Raw genomic sequence first — 25,075 nt, 5'->3', positions numbered from 1 at the left:
GCAGAAGTACCTTAATGTCTGACCTCAGAAATACTAATAATCTACATTTTAGTCTCCTTCCTACACCCCGTTCCCCCATTGATAAAATTTGTCTTTACTAATTTTATATTATACCTTTTTGCTGAAGAATTGTAAAACTTCCTTGAAAAAGATATCAACTGCACATACTTCAGTTGTGTGGGGAAAAACCATAGGATGAGTTGTGGGATTTTTTTTATGTTGTGTTTTTTTAGACTTAGGCTGAAATAAAATGTAAGCTTAACTACATTCCTATGGTGAAATCACATTAATTCTATTGCTTTTAAAAGGATAGATTTGAAAACTTGCTTTAAAATTCTGATTCATATTCACAAACACTGATCAAATTACTTTTAAAGATTTTACCAGCAATATCAGACAAGGGTCAAACATTTTATTTTATATGGCATGTATATGTTAAACTGGCCCTTTAACTCAAACAGTTCTTGGTTAAAATTTTATATCCATCATTAACAAGAAGTTAATGATACACAATGCTGTAACTGAAGTTTTCCTTGTGTAGCTCATCTTCCATCACTATCCACTTCCCGAGAATAATTGTGTAAACTAAGAAAGGGAATTTGGCGTAAAGAAAGAAGGCAACATTTGCTTTAGATCTACAGTGAAATCCTGGCTCTATTGATGTCAAATGCAAAACTCCCATTGACTTCAGTAGGGTCCGGGTTTCACTCAGTATCATAACTTCCAAGAGTATATGGGATGTTAATCTTATTAAAATACAGGAATAACTCTCTCATAAAGAATGGGTCTGAGGATATGCTCTGCAACACCTGTTCCAGTGCTACCAGATGGTATGGTGATACGTGGGCACATAAGAAATTACATAGCCAGACAGACACTAAGGCTAAAACAGGAAGCTAGAGACCTTCAGTATTTGCAAACGTGCTGCACTATCAATGGCTTTTTATATTAAGATGTTTAAAATCAATCAAGATAATGGAAAGCAGATTTGACATGAGTTTGCAAGGCAATATGGCAGCATAAAATGTCCCTGCAATTTACAGAGATGTCATATCCCAAAGTAAGGTTGTCATACGGGAGTTGGGATGCACCGGGCATATTACTTTTGTTTGGATGCTTCATTATAAGAAGAGTGACACCCTTGGTTCCAATTATTAATGTTTTACAAATGAATTGACTGCCTCAATAACTTGCATGTTGATTAGGAGAACTTTAGCTCTTATCAGCTAGGAGAAACACCTATAATTATTGTAAAGATGCCAGAGTGAGGTTTGGTTTAATGCAGAAGAAGCTAAATTACTTGTTCGTATTTTTGAACATTGTTAAAAGTTAGGAATAAGACATACTTATACTCTGAATGAGAACTAAAACCAAATTGGTAAAGATTAACAAACAGGAAGGTATTCAAAGAACAGAATTAAGTGATCAGAAGAATTGATATTTAAGGAAAGACTTTAAAAAAATAGAAGTATTGAAAGCATCAATGACCTGATCCTGTTCTGACTGAAATGAATGGCCGAATTCCCATAGAAATCAACAGGAACACAATCAGGTCATGCAGAAGAAAATAAGTTATTTGGTTGCTATTAGGAGTAAGGGATTCACTGGAGATAGGACAAGAACTAATCGGCTTAATCCACAGCAAGGGAGATTTAGGTTAGATAGTAGGAAAACCTTCTAACTAGAAGGATAGTTAAGCTCTGGAATAGGCTTCCAAGGAAGGTTGTGCAATTTTTATCATTGGAGAGTATTAAGAACAGGTTAGACAATGATAGAGACATTATTTTACAGAAATCACTTTAAGCACTGGGGGTCCTAAGGATTTTCACCTCTTTATTCTGTTGAACCGCAGTTTTTTCTTGACTCTCCCCTTTTGAGATTGATGATCACATATTCCTTTTTCACAGGAAGTAGCTTGGGAGGAGCAGAAGTGTGGCATAAGATTCATAAAACGGAAGCATAGTAAATTGATACTACGCAGACTGTTTTGTGTGGAAACCATGTTGTAGCAAACTACAGAGAGCACGGCTGAGAGAACTCTTTTGCAAGCTCCACAATTTATGGCTCTCTTGTTGGGATGATGAATAGCACTCAGCTCTTATGCATGTGCCTGGACATGTTATAGCATGCTAGGACATTGGAAACTATGTAACAAGCATTTCCAGGCAACTTACCCAGGCCACTTATCAAAACCATTTTAAAATTCCTCCCAAATCCTCTCTCAGGTTAAATATATATCACTAAGATGCACATGGCTACAAACTACATGGTAATTTGGGTTTCTCTCTCATTTACCCCCATGCGTCAGCAGATCATAAGTGCTGTTGTTTTGCTTTTGAGGGGCATTGGGATGATACCAATATTTTGTTGTAATTTGGTATGGCGCCATGCTATGTATCAGATATTGTAGTATGTGGATTAGCTTTGAGATTTCTGAGGCTGAGTTGTAGCAGCTGCCTATGCTTTCCTTTACTCTGTGCAGCATACACCCATGGAAGCATATGCGGTTTTTAAAGCTGCTTATCATCATTTCATGAGGTCAAGTTTTTGCTGCTTATGATTTCATTTTAAGGTTCTAATGTACATAGAGTTACAAACACCAAAGTTACGAACTGACCTGTCAACCACATACCTCATTTGTTACAGGAAGTACACAGTCAGGCAGCAGAAATGACAAAAAAAAAAAAAAAAAAAAAACAAGAGCCAATACAGTACAGTACTGTGTCAAACAAGCTATTAAAAAGCAGGGGCAGGGAGTTTAACAAAATTTGACAAGCTAAGGAAATTGTTTCTGTACTTATTTCATTTAAATTAAGATGGTTAAAAGCAGCATTTTTCTTCTGCATAGTAAAGTTTCAAAGCTGTATTAAGTTAATGACTGTTCAGTTGTAAACTTTTGAAAGAACAACCATAATGTTTTGTTCAGAGTTATGAACAACTCCCATTACTGAGGTGTTCGGAACTCTGAACAGTGAGCAGCTACCACATGTACCCTCAGGAAGAACATACCAAAGAGTAACTTTGTCTTTTGAGCAGCAACATTTGTTACAGCATATTGACAGGAGGTGATGCTTGTTTCCATTCTGTCTGGTTCCTCTCATACTCTCATCTATTGGCAGGTCAGCAGCAAAGTATAAGTTTTAAGAATTCCTATGTCTAATGCTCTGACTCCTCCCAGACCTCTGTTCCAGTGCAGTATTTGTTGCTCTCCTGATTCCAAGTATAGAGAGACAGAGAACCAGATTTTCAGTCTAGGCACACAATTAAATGCCCAAAGTGTGTGTACAGTTTCAGGCCTAATTTGCACACACACTTATTCAAATTGCCTATGAAAATTGGATAATTTTGTACACAGATGGCTACTTGAGTGTGATTACCTGATTAATATGCACAGTGACACTTGTATATGCGATGTGCATAAACAGTTGCATACCTAATCTCTTTGGAAAAATCTGGTTGGAAGGAGGTCACAGAAAGAGGCATTACAAAATGAAGACTAAATACAAGGATGATAGGAGAGAGATCCCCAATATGTGATATTGTTGAGGCAATATGAAATCATTCACTAACTTCATGAGTTAAGTCTATTTTTTCCTCCTCAAAATAGATCTCAATCTGTGCTTTCCATTAATGGCTATATTTTACCTTAGACATAAAGATATTTGAGATGGGGGCACACAACAGTGAATTCTCTGCTAGTATACTCACTTCACATTGCTATTTACATCTCTGGGTTAATTCTAGAGTGCCACTGAACTGTGGGGATACGGATCTTGGGAGCCCACACTACAAGAAGTACTGCTCATTGGGATCATCATTCGATACAAAACTTTTTGCATGCTATCAGTTAAAGAATAAAGAAATAGTCTGGGGAAAGGATTTTTGGTTTTATCTGTCTTTTATGTTAACAGCAAGTGGTGTCATCTGAGCATAGCACTGGGAGGAAGAAACTCCTGAGTTGTAATTGTGGTTCTCACATAATCTTCTGTGGCTTTAGGGAAGGCACTTAACCTTTTTGCCTCAGCTTCTCAGTTGTTAAAAATGGGGATCATACCTACAACACAGGTATGCTATGAGAATAAATTGGTAGGACTTGATTATGAATGGACTAAAATTTCTGATTCTAATACTCTTCACCTCTCAGAATCATGTCCACCTCTCCATTTGTACAGTGCTAGGTAACTGAGAAGTATTAAGTAGTATACTATGACTGTAAAGAATACCTAACTCTGATATAGTGCTTTCTATCACTAGATCTCAAAAGTACTTCACAATGTTAAATATATTTGTTCTTACAAAATCTGTGAGGCTATATATAATTTGTTTTATTTTAGACTTATAATGTGAACTGAAGTACTATAGTAATACACCCTGTAGAGGAGCAGACTCACCCCTGCAGCACCTCCTGCTGGTTATCCAGGGAATTAGCTCACCAGCCTCTGGAGCGCCCTCTGCAGGCCAGTGATCCACCTTGTCCTCTGGCACCCATGTCCCTTCCAGGTCCCAGTGCCCCTATTACTGGGATGCTGCCCCCCCAGATCTGGGTCTCCCCTCCCTGAGGAACCCCCACCCACTATCCCCACCTTGCCTCACCACTAGGCCACTGCCAGTCACCAACTAGCCCCCACTCCCTGGGGAAGACTGCAGTATAGGCCACTCATCACTGGCAAGGGTGGTTTGGACCTGCTGCCTTGGACTAGCCCTGGGCTGCCCTCTGCAACCCCCAGTACCCCTTAGCCTTCCACTAGGCCACAGCCTGGACTATCCAGGCTGGAGCTCCCCAGCCTTTCCCCCACCCTGCTCCACTACAGGTACCCAGTCTAGCTCCCTGCAGCCAGGCCCTTCTCCCTCTGAAAGCAGAGAGAGACTACTGAGCTCCTGGCTCCCAGCCTTTTTATACAGGCCAGCAGAAGCCTGATTGGGGCGTGGCCCAGCTGTGGCTACTTCCCCAATCAGCCCAGTAGCTTTTCCCTTTGCCCCAGCCCTCTGCCAGGGCTGTTTTAAACCCCTCAGGCAGGAGCAGGGTAACCACCCCGCTACACACCCCTTTCAGTATTGCCTACAATACACAGTGAACCAGTTTATCATTCCAATGCAGTCTTGCGGGCTCCTCAGCTTCTCTCACCGACACCAACTAACTCACTTTCTTAATATAACTTTACCTTTGCTGCAGTAGCTGTGCTGTTCAAACAATACATGACAAAATTAGATTATATTGTATAAGGGCTTTGATTTATGGGGGGAAAAGTGACTTTTTTTTTAACTGATTTTTAAACTTGTCTTTTGAGTTGGGCATTGCAGAGGCAGATCTAACAGAAGGTAGAGTTGTGAAATGCAAGGAATTGTAGGGGTGATATATAGGTATATAGCCTGCACACACACAAAAAATCCACCCGAGGCCAGGGAATCTCCAGTGTTTGCTCAGAGAAGAGATCACCACTGGAAATTACACATCCTTTTTGAAAGAATTACTGGCACTTCTCGGATGGTGCATTCCAGACCACCAAATAAAGTCATGACAGAGAACTGAGACATTTTAGCTTTCTTTTACGTCCTCCACATTAGTCTCTTTCCCTCGTTATCAAAGCATTTTTTAAAAGTAGAAAATAAGGAAAGAAAATATGGTTTCATTTAAAGGAAAGCTGATTTGTTACTCAACTGGCATTAAAGTGACGACTACTGTCACATGTCAGCAGCATGTTTTACAAACTATTTTATAAAAAAGTTTAGTAGTAATTCTGAGGAAGATTATGCTCCACATTAGTTAAATTTTTAATTTGAATGTAAAGTTGTGGAATTTTTCCATCCAAGTTAAATGAAATTGGTATTAACTCACATGGGTTGTTTTTAGTATACAAAGGACTCAATATCTGGTATACAGTGCCAAGGAATAGGCACCTCATAAGCCCTTAAACGGGCCAGCCAACTTAAAAAAAACAAACAACAGAAGGACCAGTACAAATGAGTATTTTACACCAATTCACTACTGTTAAACTCAGGAAGTTGGAGAGGAAAATGGTTTGTATAATAAATGTGAGCATGACGTGCTGTGCAGTTACTCTGGACATTGCTAGAGAAATTATTTTATTATTTAGCAATATAAACCATTTTTTTCACCACACCCCCACGAACATGATACCGCTCAGTATATTCTCTCATGAAATATACCAAGAATGGGAGGAGCAAGCATTTCTTCTAGCAGCATAAAACTTTATTTAAAACTTTTCACAATAAAATGTCTAATTTATAAACAGGTGCTGACTTGTGTACCTATGCTTCCACACATACCAACCACTTATCTGTAGAGGACTACTCGGGCCTAATTTTAAAGGCCCATCCCAAACTTGACCTGGGCACATCCAACCTGAACCTGTCTTTTTAAGACCCGGTCCAGACTTAACATTTCCCCCTGAACTGTATCATTGCCCCCATCTCATCCTTGGCACTAGGTCTGGTGGGGATTTCCTGTTTTTTATGCCTGCAATCCACCTCTGGCCGCTTTCTGCCCATGTGGTGGCAGCTGCATTTCCTGCTCCTGCCAGCTGGTCTTGCTTCGCTGCGCGAGAGGTGCCACTGCTGCTCAAACCCCACAAGTAGGAGGTGGTGATCAGAGATGATCTGACCCAACCCAAGGTCAAGAGGGTCGGCTTGTTTCCGGACCTGACTCAAACCCAACCGTTGGAATAAAGTCCCATCAGGTTCAGGTTGGGTTTCAAGACTGTGCGCACACACACACACACCCCTCAGGTCTCCAGTTTGTGCATGCATGTGATTGTATAGGTGTTTTTATAGGCACATGCAAAAAAAGTTCACTTGCACCTATGCACTCGTAAGAATGAAAGTAGATATGGATTTGGGGCCTCATTTTCTGTATGGTCCATATGTTTTTGTTCACTCAGATGACAAACAATTTTAAATAAGATATTTTAAAATTATTTTTTCACCTGAAATTCTGTGTCTTTGTGCTAGAAAATAATTTCTCATGGCTTCCCTTATGCAAAATATTATTGTACTCTATCAGTAGCCTCATTGGGACTACTTGGGAAGTAAAGTGCTACCTACCATGAGAAAGGGTATCTGAATCTGGTCTAGAGAGAGATACTGAAATACTGATCTAGAGTGAAATACTGAAATAAAATGTGCTGTTTTCTGCTCAACCTCATAAGTGTCTAAGAATTTCCTGCAGTCTCCTCCACCTGACTGTATCCAAGGAATTCATCTAATCCCAACGTACTTCTAAAACTACTTTTAAATCCTGTTTTGATTCTAGGGTCCCACAACTCTCACCCCGGGCCAGTTCCAGAATTTATGTGTATGGCCAAAAGAAGGAATTGTTTAATACAAACATTTCAAATATGGTTGCAGAGTCTTCTCTGAGATCAATACATGCATTTTGCTAACATTGTCCATGCTGATTGCAGTGCAAATCATACAAATCAGTTATGTTGATAATCAGTAGTGAAGGCATACACCCTGTGTGTCAGAAAATTCTCTATTTTCATACTTAAATAGCGATACCAAAAAAACCCCTATGTATCATGAAAATTCCAACATGTTTAATCTTGGGCAAGTCACTTAACATCTCTGTATGTACTCCTCTGTAGAGTGGATTTAATACTTGCAGTCTCTCAGCAGACATGGTGAGACTTATGGCCTGATCTGTTCCCGTTGAAATCAATCACAAAACTCACATTAGGGAAACTGATAGGAAAAAATAAATTCCATTTACTTGAGGGACTAATGTATAAATACCTACTTAATTTTTTTAAAATGCATGTCATTTACTCAATTCTTGATCTTTTATGATTTATTATGACAGGTCATGCTTACATTCTTTGTGTGTTTTTTTCCATGTATATGATTAGTCAATACCATGGACCAAGTTTTCCATGGCTCCCATCTACAATCCATGGAATTTTGGCCTTATACCTCAGAATAGAACTGGCTACTTTCTGTGCAATATGTACTTTGAACCATACATAATAGATACTTTGTAGAATTTCTAAGCTAAGACAAAAGTCTTTGTTTTGCTGAGTCACATCCTTGAAGAATAGATAGCTACCCTGTTTCCCCGAAAATAAGACAGTGTCTTATATTAATTTTTGCTCCCAAAGATGCGCTAGGTCTTATTTTCAGGGGATGTCTTATTTTTCAGAAATGAAAAATGCCTTATTATCGGTGGATGCCTTATTATTGGGGAGGTCTTATTATCGGGGGGATGCCTTATATTACAACGAGAGGCAAAACTGTAAGTAGGCCTTATTTTCGGAGGATGTCTTATTTTCGGGGAAACAGGGTATCAGAAACTTTGGATTTTGTGTCCAACTCCCATTTAGACTTTGAATTGAAGTTCTTCCTTACATGTGCTTCTCTTTTTTCTTAAAAAAAAAAAAAAAAAAAAAAAAAAAAAGTAGCTGTATGATTTAGCATATACAGCCTTGCACATTTTCTCTGAGCCTATTATCTCAGTTCTCCCTTTTCTTTTGCAGTAATATTGTTAACCATCTGCAGTTGCAGGGTTGCTCTACATTTTTTAAGAATATTCTGAGAAAAGGGACAGTAATCAAAATCTGCTCATATCAGTTTTCATAGGTTCAGAACATAACATGTTCAAAGAGGAACAGTAATAGTAGTTTGTACTTATAATTAGAAGTGAGGTGCCTAAATACAGAAGAACTGTTCATTCAACTCTTTTTAAAGTGCAATTGACATCTCATGGCAACATCTTTGAAAGACATACTGTTTTGCTGCTGGTATCCATGGCAGAATATTATTCCAGAGGAAACAATTATTCCTTATATCCTTGCATTTTTAAACAAGCAGCAGGAGAAAGAGCTTCCGTTGAATAGCTTTAATGTAGAGGAAAATGAAGAAGCATGTAGTGAAGTAAAAATCCAAATTAGGTCTTGTCTGAATATAGTCCAATTTGAGTGAAATTGATCAAAACTGCAAGTTAGTCCCATACCCTTATTCCCATAGGGAATCTTGAATGTTTTACTCATTACTGTTTGGAACCTTTGGCTATTTTATTTTATTTTTTTGTTACGATTAAGACTGTTAATGGCAACTATATGCCATAAATTGGCCAAATCTAAGAAAATATTAATATTGTTGTCCCAAGAGTTGTTTCTTCAGGTTCATTACAGAAATTTTTTAATGAGAATGATTTGCTTTGGAATAGTAACACAAACTGCTATGTTACTGCTCTTCTAAACCCTGAGAATTAAAAGAAAAAAAAAGAGTGTCATGTAAAACCAATGGAGAAATAAGGTGTGCATGCATGTGAGAAGGGATTTTGAGCTTCTGCTTTCAATTTACCACTTCCATACCCTTTATAGCACGTACTTTACTGAAGAAATGCACCACTAAATTATGAAATTACTCCTTTATCTGAAATGTGGGTAGATGCCATTGGTTTTGGCCAAAACAATTTTTAAAAAAAGAAAAGAGACTATGTGCTGCATTCATTGACGAGAGAGGCTGTAAAGATCACATTGGTGAGAAAGGTCATTGCTGGAATAACCATGAGTTTGTGGTTTGAGGTGATTGAAGAGTGGGTTCAGAAAATGAGTGACAAGATTGAGGAACTGTCTGCAGAAAAAGAGGAATTGCAGCACATAATCTCTGACCTCAAGAATGAACAGAAGAAATGAGAAGTGGGCAGCAGAAGAAACTCCAGTTATAAAACTAACTGAAAAAGGCTGCAGATCTGGAAAAGCAGGGGCTTACCCGAGAGTGGAGGGGACAAGTATCTGGTCATGGTTTTTTCAAAAAATGGGTCCTTGAAAAGGTGCAAATGGAAGTTGAAATTTACAGTTAAAACAGAACTGCCACAGATTCAGCAGCAACAAGGGCATTTATGCTGGGCTCCACAATTTTAAGGACTAAGGGTGAAATCCTGACCTATTTTAAGTTAATGGCAAAACTCCCATTTATTTTATTGGGGCCAAAATTTCACCCTAATAGTGCCCTTTGCAAGTATCAAGAGCCACCAGAGACCCTGAAGAACACAGTTGCCAGTTCTTTTTCCAGGACAAGTTGATGAGGAGCCAAAAGTGAAGACATGAATTTTCTAAGTAAGGAAATAACTCCATTCATCGCTGCTTGAGAATGTGAAGAGTATAAATAAATCTTTTGTAGAGGGGAAAATAAAAAGATGGTTTATTTGGGGGGGGGAGGGAAAGTAAAAAAATTAATAAATTACAGTTTAAAGACTGTTTTTGGTTTTGTTTGTGATCTGACTGAATAAATGTGGCTGAGATTTTCAAAGCGATCTAGGGGATTTAGACACATCATGTATTATGGAAGTTTGTGTCTAAACTCCCTAGGTAGTTTTGAAAATCTCTGCTGCATTTTGTAGCCAGAACAAACAAAATTAAAAATGAGACTGGGTATGATGCCTCATTTCCCAAGAATGAAGTTGTAATTTATGACGTGCATTTGAATGAGAATCCTTGATTAGAAACATTAAGAAATGCATTCCTGCCTTACAGAAAGATAGGTTGCTATGCAGGGAGAACTATGTACAAATGAAACCCTCATTACGCTGGCTAACGTTTATACGCTGCGCTTCACAAAAGAAGGTAGTGTGAAACACTCTGATATAGCGCAGACAATTGGAAATCTCATACAGAATAAAATATGGGTCGGGTATTTCAATAACTTTACTAGTATAAAAGATTACACCCCTTGACACAAGTAAACAAGAGCCCTAAACCAAAGTTATTTTAGAGGAGGGTTAGTCTGACGAGTCATACCTCCACTCCTGTGACAGGCATTTCGACTTCAGGTCTTATTACAATCGTAAATTAAATCAAATGCTGAATTGACTGCTTCTTGATGATTGCCCTACCTAGTTCTTCCTCCACCTCAATAAACATTATTGCCTTGTTGGATTGTGCTGATGGTCTTGGGAATTCTCTTTCAAGTGCATCTTGCTCACATTCTAACTGATCTCCACATTTGGGGTCAGGAAGAAATTTTCCCTCAGGTCAGATTGGTAGTGACTGTGTGGGTTTTTACCTTCCTCTGCAGCATGAGGTGGAGGTACACTTGCTAGGACCATCTGTGTATCTCTCACTTAATCAGTTCTTGTTGTTTCAGGGGTTCGAGCAATGGTGCACCTTGGTCACTCCTGTTCTCAGCCTTTCACGTATTTACTAGTTTAGTCTCCCAAGAGCTGTAATACTGTGGTCTAATTCTGGTTGTTGGCATGATATGAGGATGGCTGGGTGTTGTTTAATAGCCTGTGATGTACAGAAGATCAGATTAGATGAACTGCTGGTCTCTTCTGGCCTTAAACACTGTGATTCTATGCTGTCCCAACAGCGACTAACCTTAGAGATTTAATAATCACTTGCTAAGATGATCACCTTAGAGATTTGATAATTACCACCCACTTCTGACTAAGAAATACCTGCACTGTTAATAGGACCTCAACAGAGGTATCTATTGGTGCAGTCTTATAACTGTTCTGAAAGGACAAACTCCTATGCAGAGAATAAGAAAAAAGACATTTTAGCAACCCAGATGAAAGTAGCAAAAAATGCAGCACAACTGTAAATTGATTGCCATAACCTCTACCAAAACCAAAACACATTCACCAAAACTCAGGCTACTTACTAAAATCAGGGAATCTTTTAATACCTTAGTCACAATAAAATCCCAAATAACCTACTGTATATATGAAATATTACAAAAACTGTTATAAAAATAAGAATGTGCAGCAACTTTATAACAAGAGATTTATTTTTAAATCAAATACTCCTATGGAGTCTCAGGTTCTTAGACTAAAAGAATAAGTGAATTCAAGAAATTCTGCATTGACGTGTACAAATGATCCATTGTTGATCAGAATCCCGATAAATTATAAATATTTAATTAAAGACTATTTAGCAAATATCAAACTGCTGATAGTTGTGGATTCACTGAAGATTGAGGGATTTATCACAGAAGAGGAAATTGAGCAACCAATTGGAAAGTGTGGTACCTAGGACCTTAATTTCTCTAAAACTTTTATCAAGACATTTGATATTTTTAAGAAAGTCCAAGGATGAAGAAAAATATAGTCATTTCTAGACCCTGGAAAAGTTTATAAATCTTTGCTTCCTACAGGGCAGTTTCCCTGATCAAATGACACAAAAATTCCTATACACATCTTTGTCTCCATACTAAATGAATTCTTCTAAAACTCATTAACTCAAACCAAACCAACTTTATCCTAAACTACAAGTCATTAGTAATTTACAAAACATTTTGAATATGCTGATCACCTCCCTACAGATCACCTCTGTATATTTTGAGAAGTCCTTTGTGTAGAGTGGCCTGTTTTCATCCCGATCATAGCTATCTTTGGGCCAGATGAACATTTTGATTCCTGGATAAAGACATGCCACGTGATTCCACAAACCATGCGGAGGTTTCCTCTCACTTTTTCAAGTCCTGTGGAATCCAAGAGTTGGGGGTTCTTCGTCCTAGTTATTATTTGACATTAGAGTAGATTCTTGGCAGAGGCAATTAGGAACTAGCCAATGTTTAAAAGTCTCCAAGTAGGCCAAAATTGCACTTTTATGTAACAGAAACCACAGAGCAAAGTTAAACAGGCAGTCTTCAAACATTTAACTACAATTGACAACTTTAGCCAATTAGGCTACAAACTAAATCTTACCAAAATGGAGACCCCAATATCATGATACAGTTTGCCATTACAATATCTCCTGGATCAGTGAAATACGTGTGTGAAGGTACCACTAACTTCAAGGACATAGTAGGGCTACACATCTCTATTACACCTCCACCGCCACAAGGAAAAAAAGAAAAGGAAAAAAAAAAAAAGACGACATGGGCAGAAAAACAAACTTTCTCATAGCAATGGGAGGTACAAGAGCTCTGTTACAGATTAACACTTTTCCATGTTTGTTATACCAATTCTTGAGGTTCCCATATTATCTAAAAGCTTTGTTCTCTTGCCACAGTTGGCAAAAGTTAAAGAATGAGAGTTCCCTTTATGTCTGTGTGGGAACACAGAAGCCCATGAGGCCTTAATGTCTGAATTTAAAATTCTATTTCTGGGGGCAGCATAAATAGTATATCTAGTGGAATAAACATTTTCTATAAAAACTTACTTTTGTCAAAATTGCATTTGAAACTAAAATAACAGAGAGGCTCATGCAAGACTGAAACAGAATTGGTACAGATATCCAAGGATTTGCTGAATTTTGTCGTGAATAACATAGCAAATAAGAGTACTTTTAAAAAAATGTTTTTTCCCCATATTATGTTTAGTCTGTTTGTAATAAAATGGAGCTCTGTGTACAAGTCAGCAGGTTTATGCACAATGAATTTAGAATGGTTTCCCAGATGTTCATGTTTAACTAACAACCATATTCCTGAAAGGAGTAATGCTTTCAAAGGTTATCTCTCTGATCAATGGCTTTCACTGTTCTCAGCTTAGTGATTTTATAGTCTGTCAGGAAAATTAACCATGTAGCCCGCAGCTCGGTTCTTTGGCTCTTTAGATACAGGAGGGATGTATTGGTAGAGAAGATACAGTTGCCATCTTCATTTGAAATAAGATCCAGGCATTATTTGGTCTAACATTCATGTTGCTTGTCAGTAAGGTCTGGAAAAAGGAGGGAGAAATGGGTAAGATTATGCTCAATGGACATCGTTTATGTTGTGTTTTGCTGTGGATTGCTCTGCATTTCATCGAGAGCCAGCCGATGTAGTGCTGGGGTTAAAGCACATCACTATAGAGCTCTAGTCTAGGAGGGTTTTGGATCTTTTCTCATGTTAGAAATTTAGTCTAATGTGGCTAAGTTTAAAAGTACTCTAAGGCATAAAAATAGAAAACCTCTGCTACAAAATAAGCCATTGACAATGCCAATAACTTTTGTGGAGAGAAATGTAATGATCCTGCTATATACTCAAACACTGAGCCTACTCCACAGAAACAACCCAATGCTTGCTAAATTTTACAACTCTATCACATTACCCCACAAGATTCCACGTAATATTATATTTTTGTTTACCCTTCATTAAGCCCACAAATTTCTCATCTCCCACGTGACAATCCACATGACAAGATCCTGCCATGCACCCCTACTGACAATTTACAGAACTCAGTACAGAAATGAGACATATTGGATCTCTGAAGATACACATGATCATACATGGGGACAGGGCAGGGAGAGGGGCTGAGACCCATTCCCAAGGGGCGGGGCCCTTCAGGTTGCCTCATATCACAACTGTGCCAAGCTTCTCCACCTAATCCCTCCACCAGTCAGTACAGCTACACGTAAGACAATGAATGCAGCAGGCATGCAGCTAATTATCAGTGGCTATTGCCAACTCCAATGGGGCAGAGGTAATTGTTGAGATGTGCCATAACTATGTAGTTCATGGTTTTCAGAGGTTTGAGTTTTGCTGAACTCGATCTTCTGGAAGGGTATGAGATACCACTGGGCAATCTTTAACTGTGTATTAGTGATTTTTTTCATCAGTGAATATACCGTAATTGACATGCCAATCAAACATACAATGTTTTATAGACAATTCTTGAAAACTGAAGACACCGTTCAAAGGTTGTTCATCATGGTCATAGTGGAAAAAGCAGGTTGTTGGAAGTTTAGTCATTTTTCACTCTTTAAAAGCATATTTTAAGGTGGGACAGGGACTGACCAAGAAAATAAGGGTGGAGGTAGACTTGAAGTAGAGCCCATTAATCAAAAATGTCTGCAGTAATTATTTAAAACTACTTTAAACACACATGAGCAGAAAGCAAAGTACAGAAGAACTTTTATGACATCATTTACTATGTCTTTACGGTGCATAGCACAACGAGGTCTCAACCTTATTGAAGCCTGTAGGTGCTACTGCAAAATAAGGCCAACCTTATAGTGCAGGCTGCTCCCACAATTGTCAGCCAAATCCTAAGTAGTCCCTGTCCAATAGGCCCTGTGTGAAAAAGAAATGGGTAATACAGCACCCTTTGAGGAAGTAAAAGAGGGACAGGTTGAGCATCCCAGTGAGATCTATGAAGATCCCCAAAGTCCTTGGAATAATCTGCATTTGCTTGCTTGATGCAGTACTGGGTGAGCACTTGGCTCCCCAGTGCTGCTGGGGATGATGGTACTGTCTGTTAAGTTCTCTCTACTTATGTTTAAAAAAAAATCAGGTTTCTATCCAGCATCCCTCTGTTGCAAGCAACAAAATTCAGGAACTCAAGGTGAAGGGAAAGAATTTTGAAATCTGGCAGTGGGAATGGGATAGAAGGATGGAATATTTGTCATGGAGGAGGACTGGGTACGGGTGGCACAGATGGTCTTCCGGTGCCCTCAAAGGTGGCTCTCGATGTGTATGCAGGTTTCACAACCTGTCTGTATTCAAGAACAGAGTAAGAAATTTTGTAACAAAGCAAAATGGTACTCCATACGTACAACAGAGGCAGTTTACTATTAAATGGATATATATATATAGTTTAACAGTCCTTAATTTTGAACTTTTTTTTAATCAGCTGCACAATAATTAAATATTCATTATCTTTAGAAGTTTACATTGGACTATACTTCAAAAACTATCAGCACATCAACTTAAAATATACAACTTATCTTTTGAAAAAATATCTGATAGTTGTAATCCTTTGAGATGCACTTCTTACAATTCGTTCATCGGTGCAGATGTTAGCTCACATGGGACAGCTAAAAATATCTTTTCATAAAAGCTGATAAGAAAGTCAGCTGTAAATCATATGCTCGAAATAAAGGAGTCTGTATTTTCCTGCAGATAGCAGGAATTTCTCAAGACCAAGTCATTATAAAATGAAAGTTTTAATTCTCAGTTTAATATTATTCAAGTGTTTCTTTTATTGATTCTTTGTGCAGAAGAGTGGACACCTCCCCTTGGATTCTCATTAGTAAACTACCGACAGAAACAAATCTTTAGATGTGGATAAGTTTGTATTTTCTAAGGTAGGGAATACTGCCAATCCATACACTTTCTGTTCGATTTAATATCTCATACCTTCAGGATCTTGACTGATGGCTAACAGTAAACATGCATAATTATTCTTCCATGCAACTTAGCCATTGGCAGTGATTTTGATGGCAGTAATTTCCCCTGCTGAGACTGCAAGTCATGATTCATCAGTTTTATTGGGATTATGAACCTTACCCAAGACTTTAAAAGCTTGTGGTTGATGATATTATTAACTCTTTAAGTATGTTCAGAATTAAGAAACACACACTGTATGGTCATCAGCAAGAGGCTGGAAACAAGTGCAAAATTAAATTTCTAGTTTGCAGTTTCTCAGCCATATGCTCATTTTTATGATCGTTTATAGTTGTGGTACATTTATGTCATCAAAGCATAATGTTTATATCAGATGACTGACGCCAGGTGCCACAGAAAAACGGAGGAAGGCTATTGAGATACATCATATCAGCACACAAAAGGGCTTTGCTAGTATCATCCTAGTCATTTTGGACATTCCTTGAGCCCCCTTAATGAGAATGATAAACTTCCCCACTGCGTGGGTAGAAAGGTGCTCCATGAAGCTTTTTCCTCCTGAGGTTTGCTGTTTATGCTGTTGGCAGCCAGGCAAACAGAACATTAGTAGCAATGATTGCAGGATAGAAAAAAATGTTTAAGAGGGAACCCTGTGTTTCTCCTATAGCTCTGCCTTCCACAGAAAGTACTGTGAGTCAGCTGATTAGCAGAGCAGACTGTGCTGTTTCTCAAGTGCCAGGCCTGAACCCCAAAGACTGAGCGGGGAGTGTATTGAATGAATATGGTTGAACCCGGTTACTTTGGCCATACTTCAGGAGACTCTAAAGACCCCTTCTAGAGTACAAAATATTTGTTACCTTGAGCCATCCATTAATACCACCAAATATTGATGCTTGGCTCAGTGACATGGCTAATCTCGCAGCTAATGAATGACCGGCATTCCACAGAAAGGGAATGCCTGAAAAATTCAAAGCAATTTGGGCTGATGTTTTAGAGGTCTATGATTAACATAGACCCAGAAGATAGATAGATATGTCACTTCCCCTTCCCTTGTCCTAACCCTCTTACTTTACTTTGTGCATTATGATGAATCTTGTATTTTGATGTCACCTGGATCACTTGGTCTTCAGCTGTCATTAAGAGTGCGCCGATCACAACATGTCCGCCATTCTTCTCACACTCTTGCCTTTCAATTTTGATGTATTTGGAAAAATTAACTAAAAATTATAAGTATAAAAATCTATGTCCAGAATAACCAAGTAATGGTGAATTTCTCAACGCTTGCCTACATGTTTGTCATATTCGGGGTTTATCCACTGTGACAAAGTTCCTCCTCTATCTTGGTGGGTCCTGCGCTTATTGGTGGATTTTCTTGCCTCAGAGATTCACCATGTGGGTTGGGGAACAGCCCAGAGACCTTCCCCTCTGGAAGAACCCACAGTCCAGGTCAATTGGGAGGTTTGGGGGGGAACCCGGGCCCACCCTCTACTCCAGGTTCCAGCCCAGGGCCCTGTGGACTGCAGCTGTCTATAGTGCCTCCTGTAACAGCTGCATGACAGCTACAACTCCCTGGGCTACTTCCCCATGGCCTCCTCCAAACACCTTCCTTATTCTCACCACAGGACCTTCCTCCTGGTGTCTGATAACGCTTGTGCTCCTCAGTCCTCCAGCAGCACACCCTCTCACTCTCAGCTCCTTGCGCCTCTTGTTCCCAGCTTCTCACACTCTCAACACAAACTGAAGTGAGCTCCTTTTAAAACCCAGGTGCCCTGATTAGCCTGCCTTAATTGATTCTAGCAGCTTCTTCTTTATTGGCTCCAGGTGTCCTAATTAGCCTGCTTGCCTTAACTGGTTCTAGCAGGTTCCTGATTACTCTAGTGCAGCCCCTGCTCTGGTCACTCAGGGGACAGAAAACTACTCATCCAGTGACCAGTATATTTGCCCTCTACCAGACTCCTGTACCCCATTGGTCTGGGTCTGTCACACCACTAATTACACAGTGTTAGAATTTTGGATTCATAACTAAATTTTTTAATTGGAATCCTATCCTGAGAGCTCATAATAGTTCATTACTTCTTATAGGTTTCTGACTGGCCATCTTATACAACCATCATTTCTTCTCCCAATTCCTTATCTATGAAAATGTTAGCCATCGTGTTTCTAGTCTGCTTCAATCGATTCTACTCTATCTTTCACCTTTTCAGTGATTCTGCTGAGAGGAAAAAAGCAGGTGAACGTTGTCCAGGAAGGATTAAAGGACACCATTAAGAGCAGGGCACAATGGGAAATGTCTCCAGGATATAAAATAGAGAGTTATCAGGAGAAGTTTAACCTTGTGAAGGGACGATTAAAGCAACCTAGGCTCTAATCACAGCAGAAATCAAGATCAGTTGGAACACTTTTTTTTTTCTAATTTTTTTTTTTAAACGAAGTAGGATTATGTGGAACATTTTATAGTTAAGAGTTGAACTGTGCTGATCCAAATCCCAGAACTTATTTGAGGTGATTTCTTCCCTTGTTTAATATGTGGCCTGTTTATATCTTTTTTTGTGACTGTGGCTTTACATTTTTTTGCCTTCAAATAAAAGGAGTTGTTTTTGTTAAAATGCCTTTGAGTTGATTTTCTGTAATGCAGGTAAATTAGATATTGGATATTGCAACCCAGATCAAAATACCTAGGTAAAATCTTATCTAAAATCCACCTTCCATTACACTGGAGCAACCCTGGTGACCCCAGTTGGGGTAGCACAGAGCGAACAAAGGGAAGAATTTGACTTAGCACTGTGCAGGTAATATTAGCTAGTGATTTCAGTTTGGGGTTGGGTTTTTAGTTTTATTGTTATTTTACTTGAGTTGGTGAGTATGAATCCAAGTTAGAATGGAAATTAAATTTGATTACAGCAAGTTCTAACATGGCTAATTTTCAGTAGAGAGCCTGAGATTTTGGAGAGAATCCATTAGAACTGGGTGAACAATTCAGTGAACAGATCTCGTCAGGACAGAGAGAGGATAAGCTCAGTTCAGAAAGAACAAACCACACTATATAGATTAGGATCAGATTCGTTCATGCAGCCTTGAAATATATTGTACTTGTTTGGGCAAGTAAAAAAACCCTTTTGACTGTCCTCTGGGTTGTAAGTGTGCACCTCCTTACCAACTCAAAAGCTGCCTGTGATGCATATGATCTTTCATATAAAACACTGCCAGTTTCACAGGATTAAAATGAATGTATTTTTTGTTTAAACTATACCAGAAGTTGAGGTACAGCCCTGACACATGAGAATAGAACCCTTAAACTTCATTTTCTGTTAGTTAAAATAGCATCAACTGTAGGCAAAGCACTGTTTGAAGAAGCCTGTGGGGGTATTTCAAGTATCCTGAATCAGTTTCCTAGTTCATAGTCAGTTTTTTTAACTTGTACAGTCCTGTTCAGTGTCTGTTCTGTGGAAACCACAAAATAGGTGTCTTAAATTGAGCCATTACAAAACCCTTGTTTCAGAAATCACAAAGAATTAGTCTGCTTTAAGAGCTATCTACCTGTTCATTTGCCAGAACTAAGTCTTCCTTTGGCTATAAGTTAACATAAGTACATAGGAAACAAAGAATTCTTTTTCTAGCCTCCTAAATGTAAAAATGACAACATTATTAAAATTGTGTCCAGACTGTCAACTGTTCAGCGAAATGTAAAGCCAGTACAATTTAAAACGGACCCTCAAAACTGAATATTTTATTAAACTCACAGATTTTTCAGTCTGGTTTGTCACTCGTATATTTTTTACAGGCTAACTTAAATATTCCCCTCTTTACGAGAAACTGGAAAAAAAAAATCAAACTGCTTTGCTTAGAAAGCAGTCAAATAAGAGGGGATTTGGTAGAGACAGAGTCAATCAGCTGCTCCTAGTTACTTTTTCTCATAGTAAAAGAAAAATTGGGCATTCAGTTGTATTGAAAGACAAGAACATAACTGATAAAAATATTTTAACAGAACCTAAATAAGGTGTAGAACTCACTGCCACAAGACATCATTGAGGGTAGCAGCTCTGCTACATAGGCAGCTTCTCCCTCTGGTGAGCCTGGGGCTTGTCATAGGGAACACCCATTCAGATGAGCTTTAGCAGGTCTACCAGACTAGGACTCTTGCTGTAGAAACTAATGAGTCCTAAAGGGGTTTGGGGAGGGGGTAGTACTGGCACAGGCTTACCCAAATAAAGAAGTGTAGATACTACTTTTACAGCCAGTTCTCTAATATTGCAAGAAGAGTTGCTAAATTAAAGCTCAATGACTGAGTAAGATGATGTCTAAAAAGGAAACAGGCTAATAGTTTGTGATAAGGAGGCAGCCATCACTGGGATACCATAGTTTAGGGAAACAGGGGATGTGTCCAAGCCATATGTCTTAATAGGGGCAGTATATTGACTCTTTTCTATTTTATTGGTTGCCCTAGAGAATTTTCCGCACTTTAAAACTAGTAAAATTGTTTTTAGTGGATAATTTATAAAATTAACTAGTTTCTGTTTTCTCCTTTGGGAATTTATACGTTTCATCTGAGAATTGGTAACCATAATGGTCATCCTTAAGAGCTCAGATTTATAGGTGTTGCTGCATGCTTTGTAGCCTTTTTCATTAAGAACATGCTCAAGTGTTTTGATGATTATATTGTATATTAGAAAGTATTTCTATTCTTGATATTTCTGGAAGCACAGAAAAGAAACTCACTATTTTCGCTGGATATGGGCCCAGGCATACATGTGAGTCATCCTATGCAAGGTATGAGTAAAAGTTGCAGGATTGGACCCTACATTAGCTTTTCCTTCATCCCTTTTCTTTCCCATCCCCTTGGGTTCTGCAAATGAAGGGGACACTATGCCTGGACCTTTCTCTTCCTTGGCAAGTTTGGGGAGAAGCAGCCTGTTTAGCATTCCCCCACTTCTAAATGCACCCTACCCCCAAAAAGAGTGATTTACAGGACCAGCAATTACACAGAAAGGAGGGAGTCAAATGGTGTGAGATGGGACCATGAGAAGAAGGATGCTTTGTACATCATTCTTAGATACCACAAATGTGAATGTAGTATAAGTGCCTAGGCTGAGAAATCTTCCTCTGGCAACCAGCAGGGAATCCTCTTAAAAGTTCATCATCAACTTTTCAGTTTAGGCTATGCTAACTGTTGAACCCCTACCCTCTGGGGATGTTTCCAGGGTACCATTTCCTGGCAGAGAAGTTCCTTTGCAGCCAGGCTGCCAGAAACAGGATGGTGGGGGTCCCAGAGCTGGTTTGTAGGCACAGGGTTCAGGACCTCCAGTGTGATGCTGTGGCCAAAAGGACTAATGCAGTCCTGCGATGCATATAGGGAATCCATGAGTAGGAGTAAAAAGGTTAAATAACCTATGTATTTGGCAATAATGTGACCACTGCTGGAATCCTGTCTCCAGTTCTGGTGTCCCCAATTCAAGAAGGATGTTGATAAATTGGAGAAGATTCAGAGAAGAATGATTAAAAGATTAGAAAATCATGCCTTACAGCAATGGTCTTCAAACTGCTTTGTGGAGGAACATTGTGGGCAGGCAGGACATGCGGTGTGGTCCAGGACAGCCCCCAGGGGGAGTGGGGAGGGAACGACACCAAGCCCCACTCTGCCCCCAGCCAGCTCTGGCCCCAGCCGCAGCTCTGCCCTCATTCCCTCTCCGCCCCCAGGGCCAGCTCCACCTCCAGCCTCTGCTCCTCCTCCAACCACAGTTCTGCCCCCAGCTCTGCCTTCAACCGAAGCACTTCTGCTGAAGAAGCCTGGGCAGTAATGGAGGAGGGAAGGGGGCGGATGGATTCTATTACTGGTAAGGGTGGGTACAACAGTTTGGGCACCACTGCCTTATAGCGATATACTGAAGGACCTGAATTTATTTAGCTTAACAAAGAGAAGGTGAAGGGGTAATTGGATTACAGTCTGTAAAAACCTATATGGGGAAAACATTTGACAATGGGCTCTTTCGTCTAGCAGTGAATGGTATAACACAATCCAATGGCTGGAGGTTAAAGCTAGACAAATTCAGACTGGAAATAAGGCATAAATTTTAACAGAGAGAGTAATTAACCATTTGAACAATTTACCTAGGGTCATGGTGGATTCTCCATCACTGACCATATTGAAATCAAGTTTGGGTATTTTTCTACAAGATCTGCTCTGGGAATTATTTTGGGGAAGTTCTATGGCCTGTATTTTACAGGAGGTCAGACTAGATGATCACTGCAGTCCCTTCTTGCCTGGGAATCTGTGAATCATGTTATGAATCATCCTTTTTTTTTTTCCTCCCCCCAGTGGGGAATTACTTGAGTTGGGACTTCTAATTTACTGAGAACTAGTGCAGATGAAATTTGGTGCGATCAAAATTCTTAAACCATAACTATATTACAAGAGTTGTGGAAACTTACCAACTGCAATGTGATCCCGCCACAAAAAAGTCAGAATTTTTCTCAGTTCCTACTGTGCTCACCCAAATGAGGAGAAATTACTGTGAAAAAGAGGACATTGCAGTGAATTAATGCTTCTGATTTTACTTTGAAGTTCAAATGTATCTTGCGGGAGAAATGACTTGCATGGTTTGTTTTTAGTTCAGCTCTTTAACCTTAATAGTTTTTATGTTAAAAGGAAGTTTGTAGCTTATGGGAATCCCAGAATGAATGAGCAAAGAGTGGGAATTATCATATGATCTAAGAGCTGTGTGAGTCTTAAAGCCCAGATGCAGAAATATGCAAGAGACATCTTAGAGATAGGCATTTATTGCAGTTGCACTCTGTCAGGCTATTCCTCTGAAATCTTAAAAGTATGACTGGCACAGGATGTATGTTTTCTGTATGTTAAAAATAAATGGGACCTTTGAACTTTAAAGAATATTAAACAAGTATTTGCTGTACTATCGATCTGATCTCATTCAGTTTATTGTTTGTTTGGCTGCTAATGTGCTTTTGTGTGGTCATTGTTCTTTCATGTTCATTTTAAAGGAGCTCTCACTCATTCTTATAAAGTTCTGATATTACCAAATTAAAATAATGTCTTCCTGTCCAAAATGTTGCAATACAAAATTTAATGTAATTATATGAGCAACTTTTGTAGTATGAGAATTGGCTGTTCAATATTTAACAAACAGATCTCCCTATCACCATTTAAAAAAAAAATGGGAGAATGCTGATTTTAAAACATTACAAAACATTTAATTTACTTTCAGAAAATGAAAAATTAAAGTTTTATTACAAATTGTAAAAAAATGGTATTACTCATCTTAAAACAATATATTTTAAGGACACTGAAATATACAACTAAACATATTTTACACCTTTTTTTTTTCCTGCAGGAGATCTGCAAAAACAGCCAAATATTCACACCCTCCATTCCTTTTTTTTTTTTTTAATAAAATGAATAGTTTTACAAATGAATTTGCCCATTTCTCTTTTATACAATTTTCTGTTGAACTAACAGTTTTTCAGTTCAGTTACACTTTTTTCCTCTCATTGAAGACACTTTTTGAGCAACCATACACAAAGAATTCGTTATCAGGAAGTCTTGGAGAGTTAGAAAGATACTCTCCTAGTTGATGATCCAATATTTGGACCCTCCTCAAAAAACGTGTGTGTCTGTATCAGAGGGATTTTTTTAGTTTTCCAAAATGAAGGTGCAAAAAAATCTAAAATCACCTCTGATGAACCAAACCCAGGAGTTTGTTGAGATCACAAACAGGTTGTAATGCTGGAGTAGTGTAAACGCTCTCCAACTATTTCCATTCTAATGAAGCTACAAGGTAAAATGTAACTTTAAATGCATGTTTCTCATCGATTTCAATCTACATCTCATTTTACTCATGAAAATGGAGTTGTCAGAGAGAAAGTGAAGCCTGTATTTTTTATGTCACGTATGCTCTTATCTATGTCAGTAAACCCAGTACTTTGGATTTGTGTTTTATTCCAGACATCAGGTGGGCTTTTAGGGGATTTGCAGCCCTTGTTATGAAAAATGCTAATGTATTTCTTTTTATAATAGAGGAAATATGAAAATGAAACAAACATACTATATAGTGGGTGGAAGAAGGAGCCATCTTTAAAATGTCAAGCATGACAATAACTTTTTAAAGAGATTTATTTAAACATTTTATGATACATCTTTCAAAAATCTACCTTTGACTCCTTTAAATGCCTGTTACCATGTGACCTGTGTTAATAGCATGAATTAACTACATTAAATATATTACAATGCATATTACATATATATTATATTTAAATTATATATATTAGCCTGCCCCCAGCAGGTGGCACAAACAGTCTCCCAGCCAAACTTAATAAATAAGTATGATGGTCTGTTGTCACATTGTGGGTAGAAAGTAAGAAAACAGATTTTAAGAGAACATCAGCTGCATGGATTTTTACTTTATTTCCAATCCATAGTGTGTATATCCTGGGAATGCCAATAAATGTTAGCTGATCTGTGGCGTCTTAGAACCGTAGAATTGTAGGGCTAGAAGGGACCTCAAGAGATCATGTAGTTCACACACCCATACCCCTCCTCATGCGGAGGCAGGATTAAGTATATCCAGATCATCTCTAACAGGTGTTTGTTCAACCTGTTCTTAAAATGACGGGGATTCCACAACCTCCCTAGGTAACCTGTTGCAGTGCTTAACTATCCCTATGGTTAGAAAGTTTTTCCTAACATCTAATCTGAATTTCCCCTTGCTGCAAACTAACTTCTTGTCCTGTCCTCGGTGGATGTGGAGAACAATTGATCAAATATGTCAAGGTTGTTATAAAGAGGACAATGAAGACTTATATCCCCCTTCAGCTCTCCTGTATGTTAAACATAACAAATTCTTTCAGTCTTTCCTCATAGGTCATGTTTTCCAAACCCCTTATCATTCTTGTTGCTCTTCTCTGGACTCTATCCAATTTGTCCACATCTTTCCTAAAGCATGGCACCCAGAACTGGGCACAGTACTCCAGCTGAGGCCTCACCAGTGCTGAGTAAAGCGGGACAATTACCTCCAGTGTCTTACAACACTCCTATTAACACACCACAGAATGATATTAG

General features: G+C 38.7%; 1 protein-coding gene across 4 annotated transcripts in view; it reads left to right on the top strand.

Annotated features, from left to right (window-relative positions):
• Positions 1-25,075, top strand: part of RNLS (renalase, FAD dependent amine oxidase) — a 134,265-nt gene that overhangs the window by 19,231 nt on the left and 89,959 nt on the right. For 2 of the 4 annotated variants that reach the window (XM_054035364.1, XM_054035365.1), the window contains exon 5: positions 8,156-8,248. The exons of the other annotated variants lie outside the window; for them this stretch is intronic. In XM_054035364.1, coding sequence (XP_053891339.1) covers positions 8,156-8,248 — 93 coding nt within the window. The remainder of the gene's footprint in view (positions 1-8,155; positions 8,249-25,075) is intronic. 4 annotated transcript variants of the gene reach the window in all.

Source organism: Malaclemys terrapin, chromosome 7 (genome assembly GCF_027887155.1).
Source record: "Malaclemys terrapin pileata isolate rMalTer1 chromosome 7, rMalTer1.hap1, whole genome shotgun sequence".
NCBI lineage: Eukaryota > Metazoa > Chordata > Testudines > Emydidae > Malaclemys > Malaclemys terrapin.
Note: the sequence above shows the minus strand (reverse complement) of the source record. Positions and strands in the feature narration are given on the sequence as shown.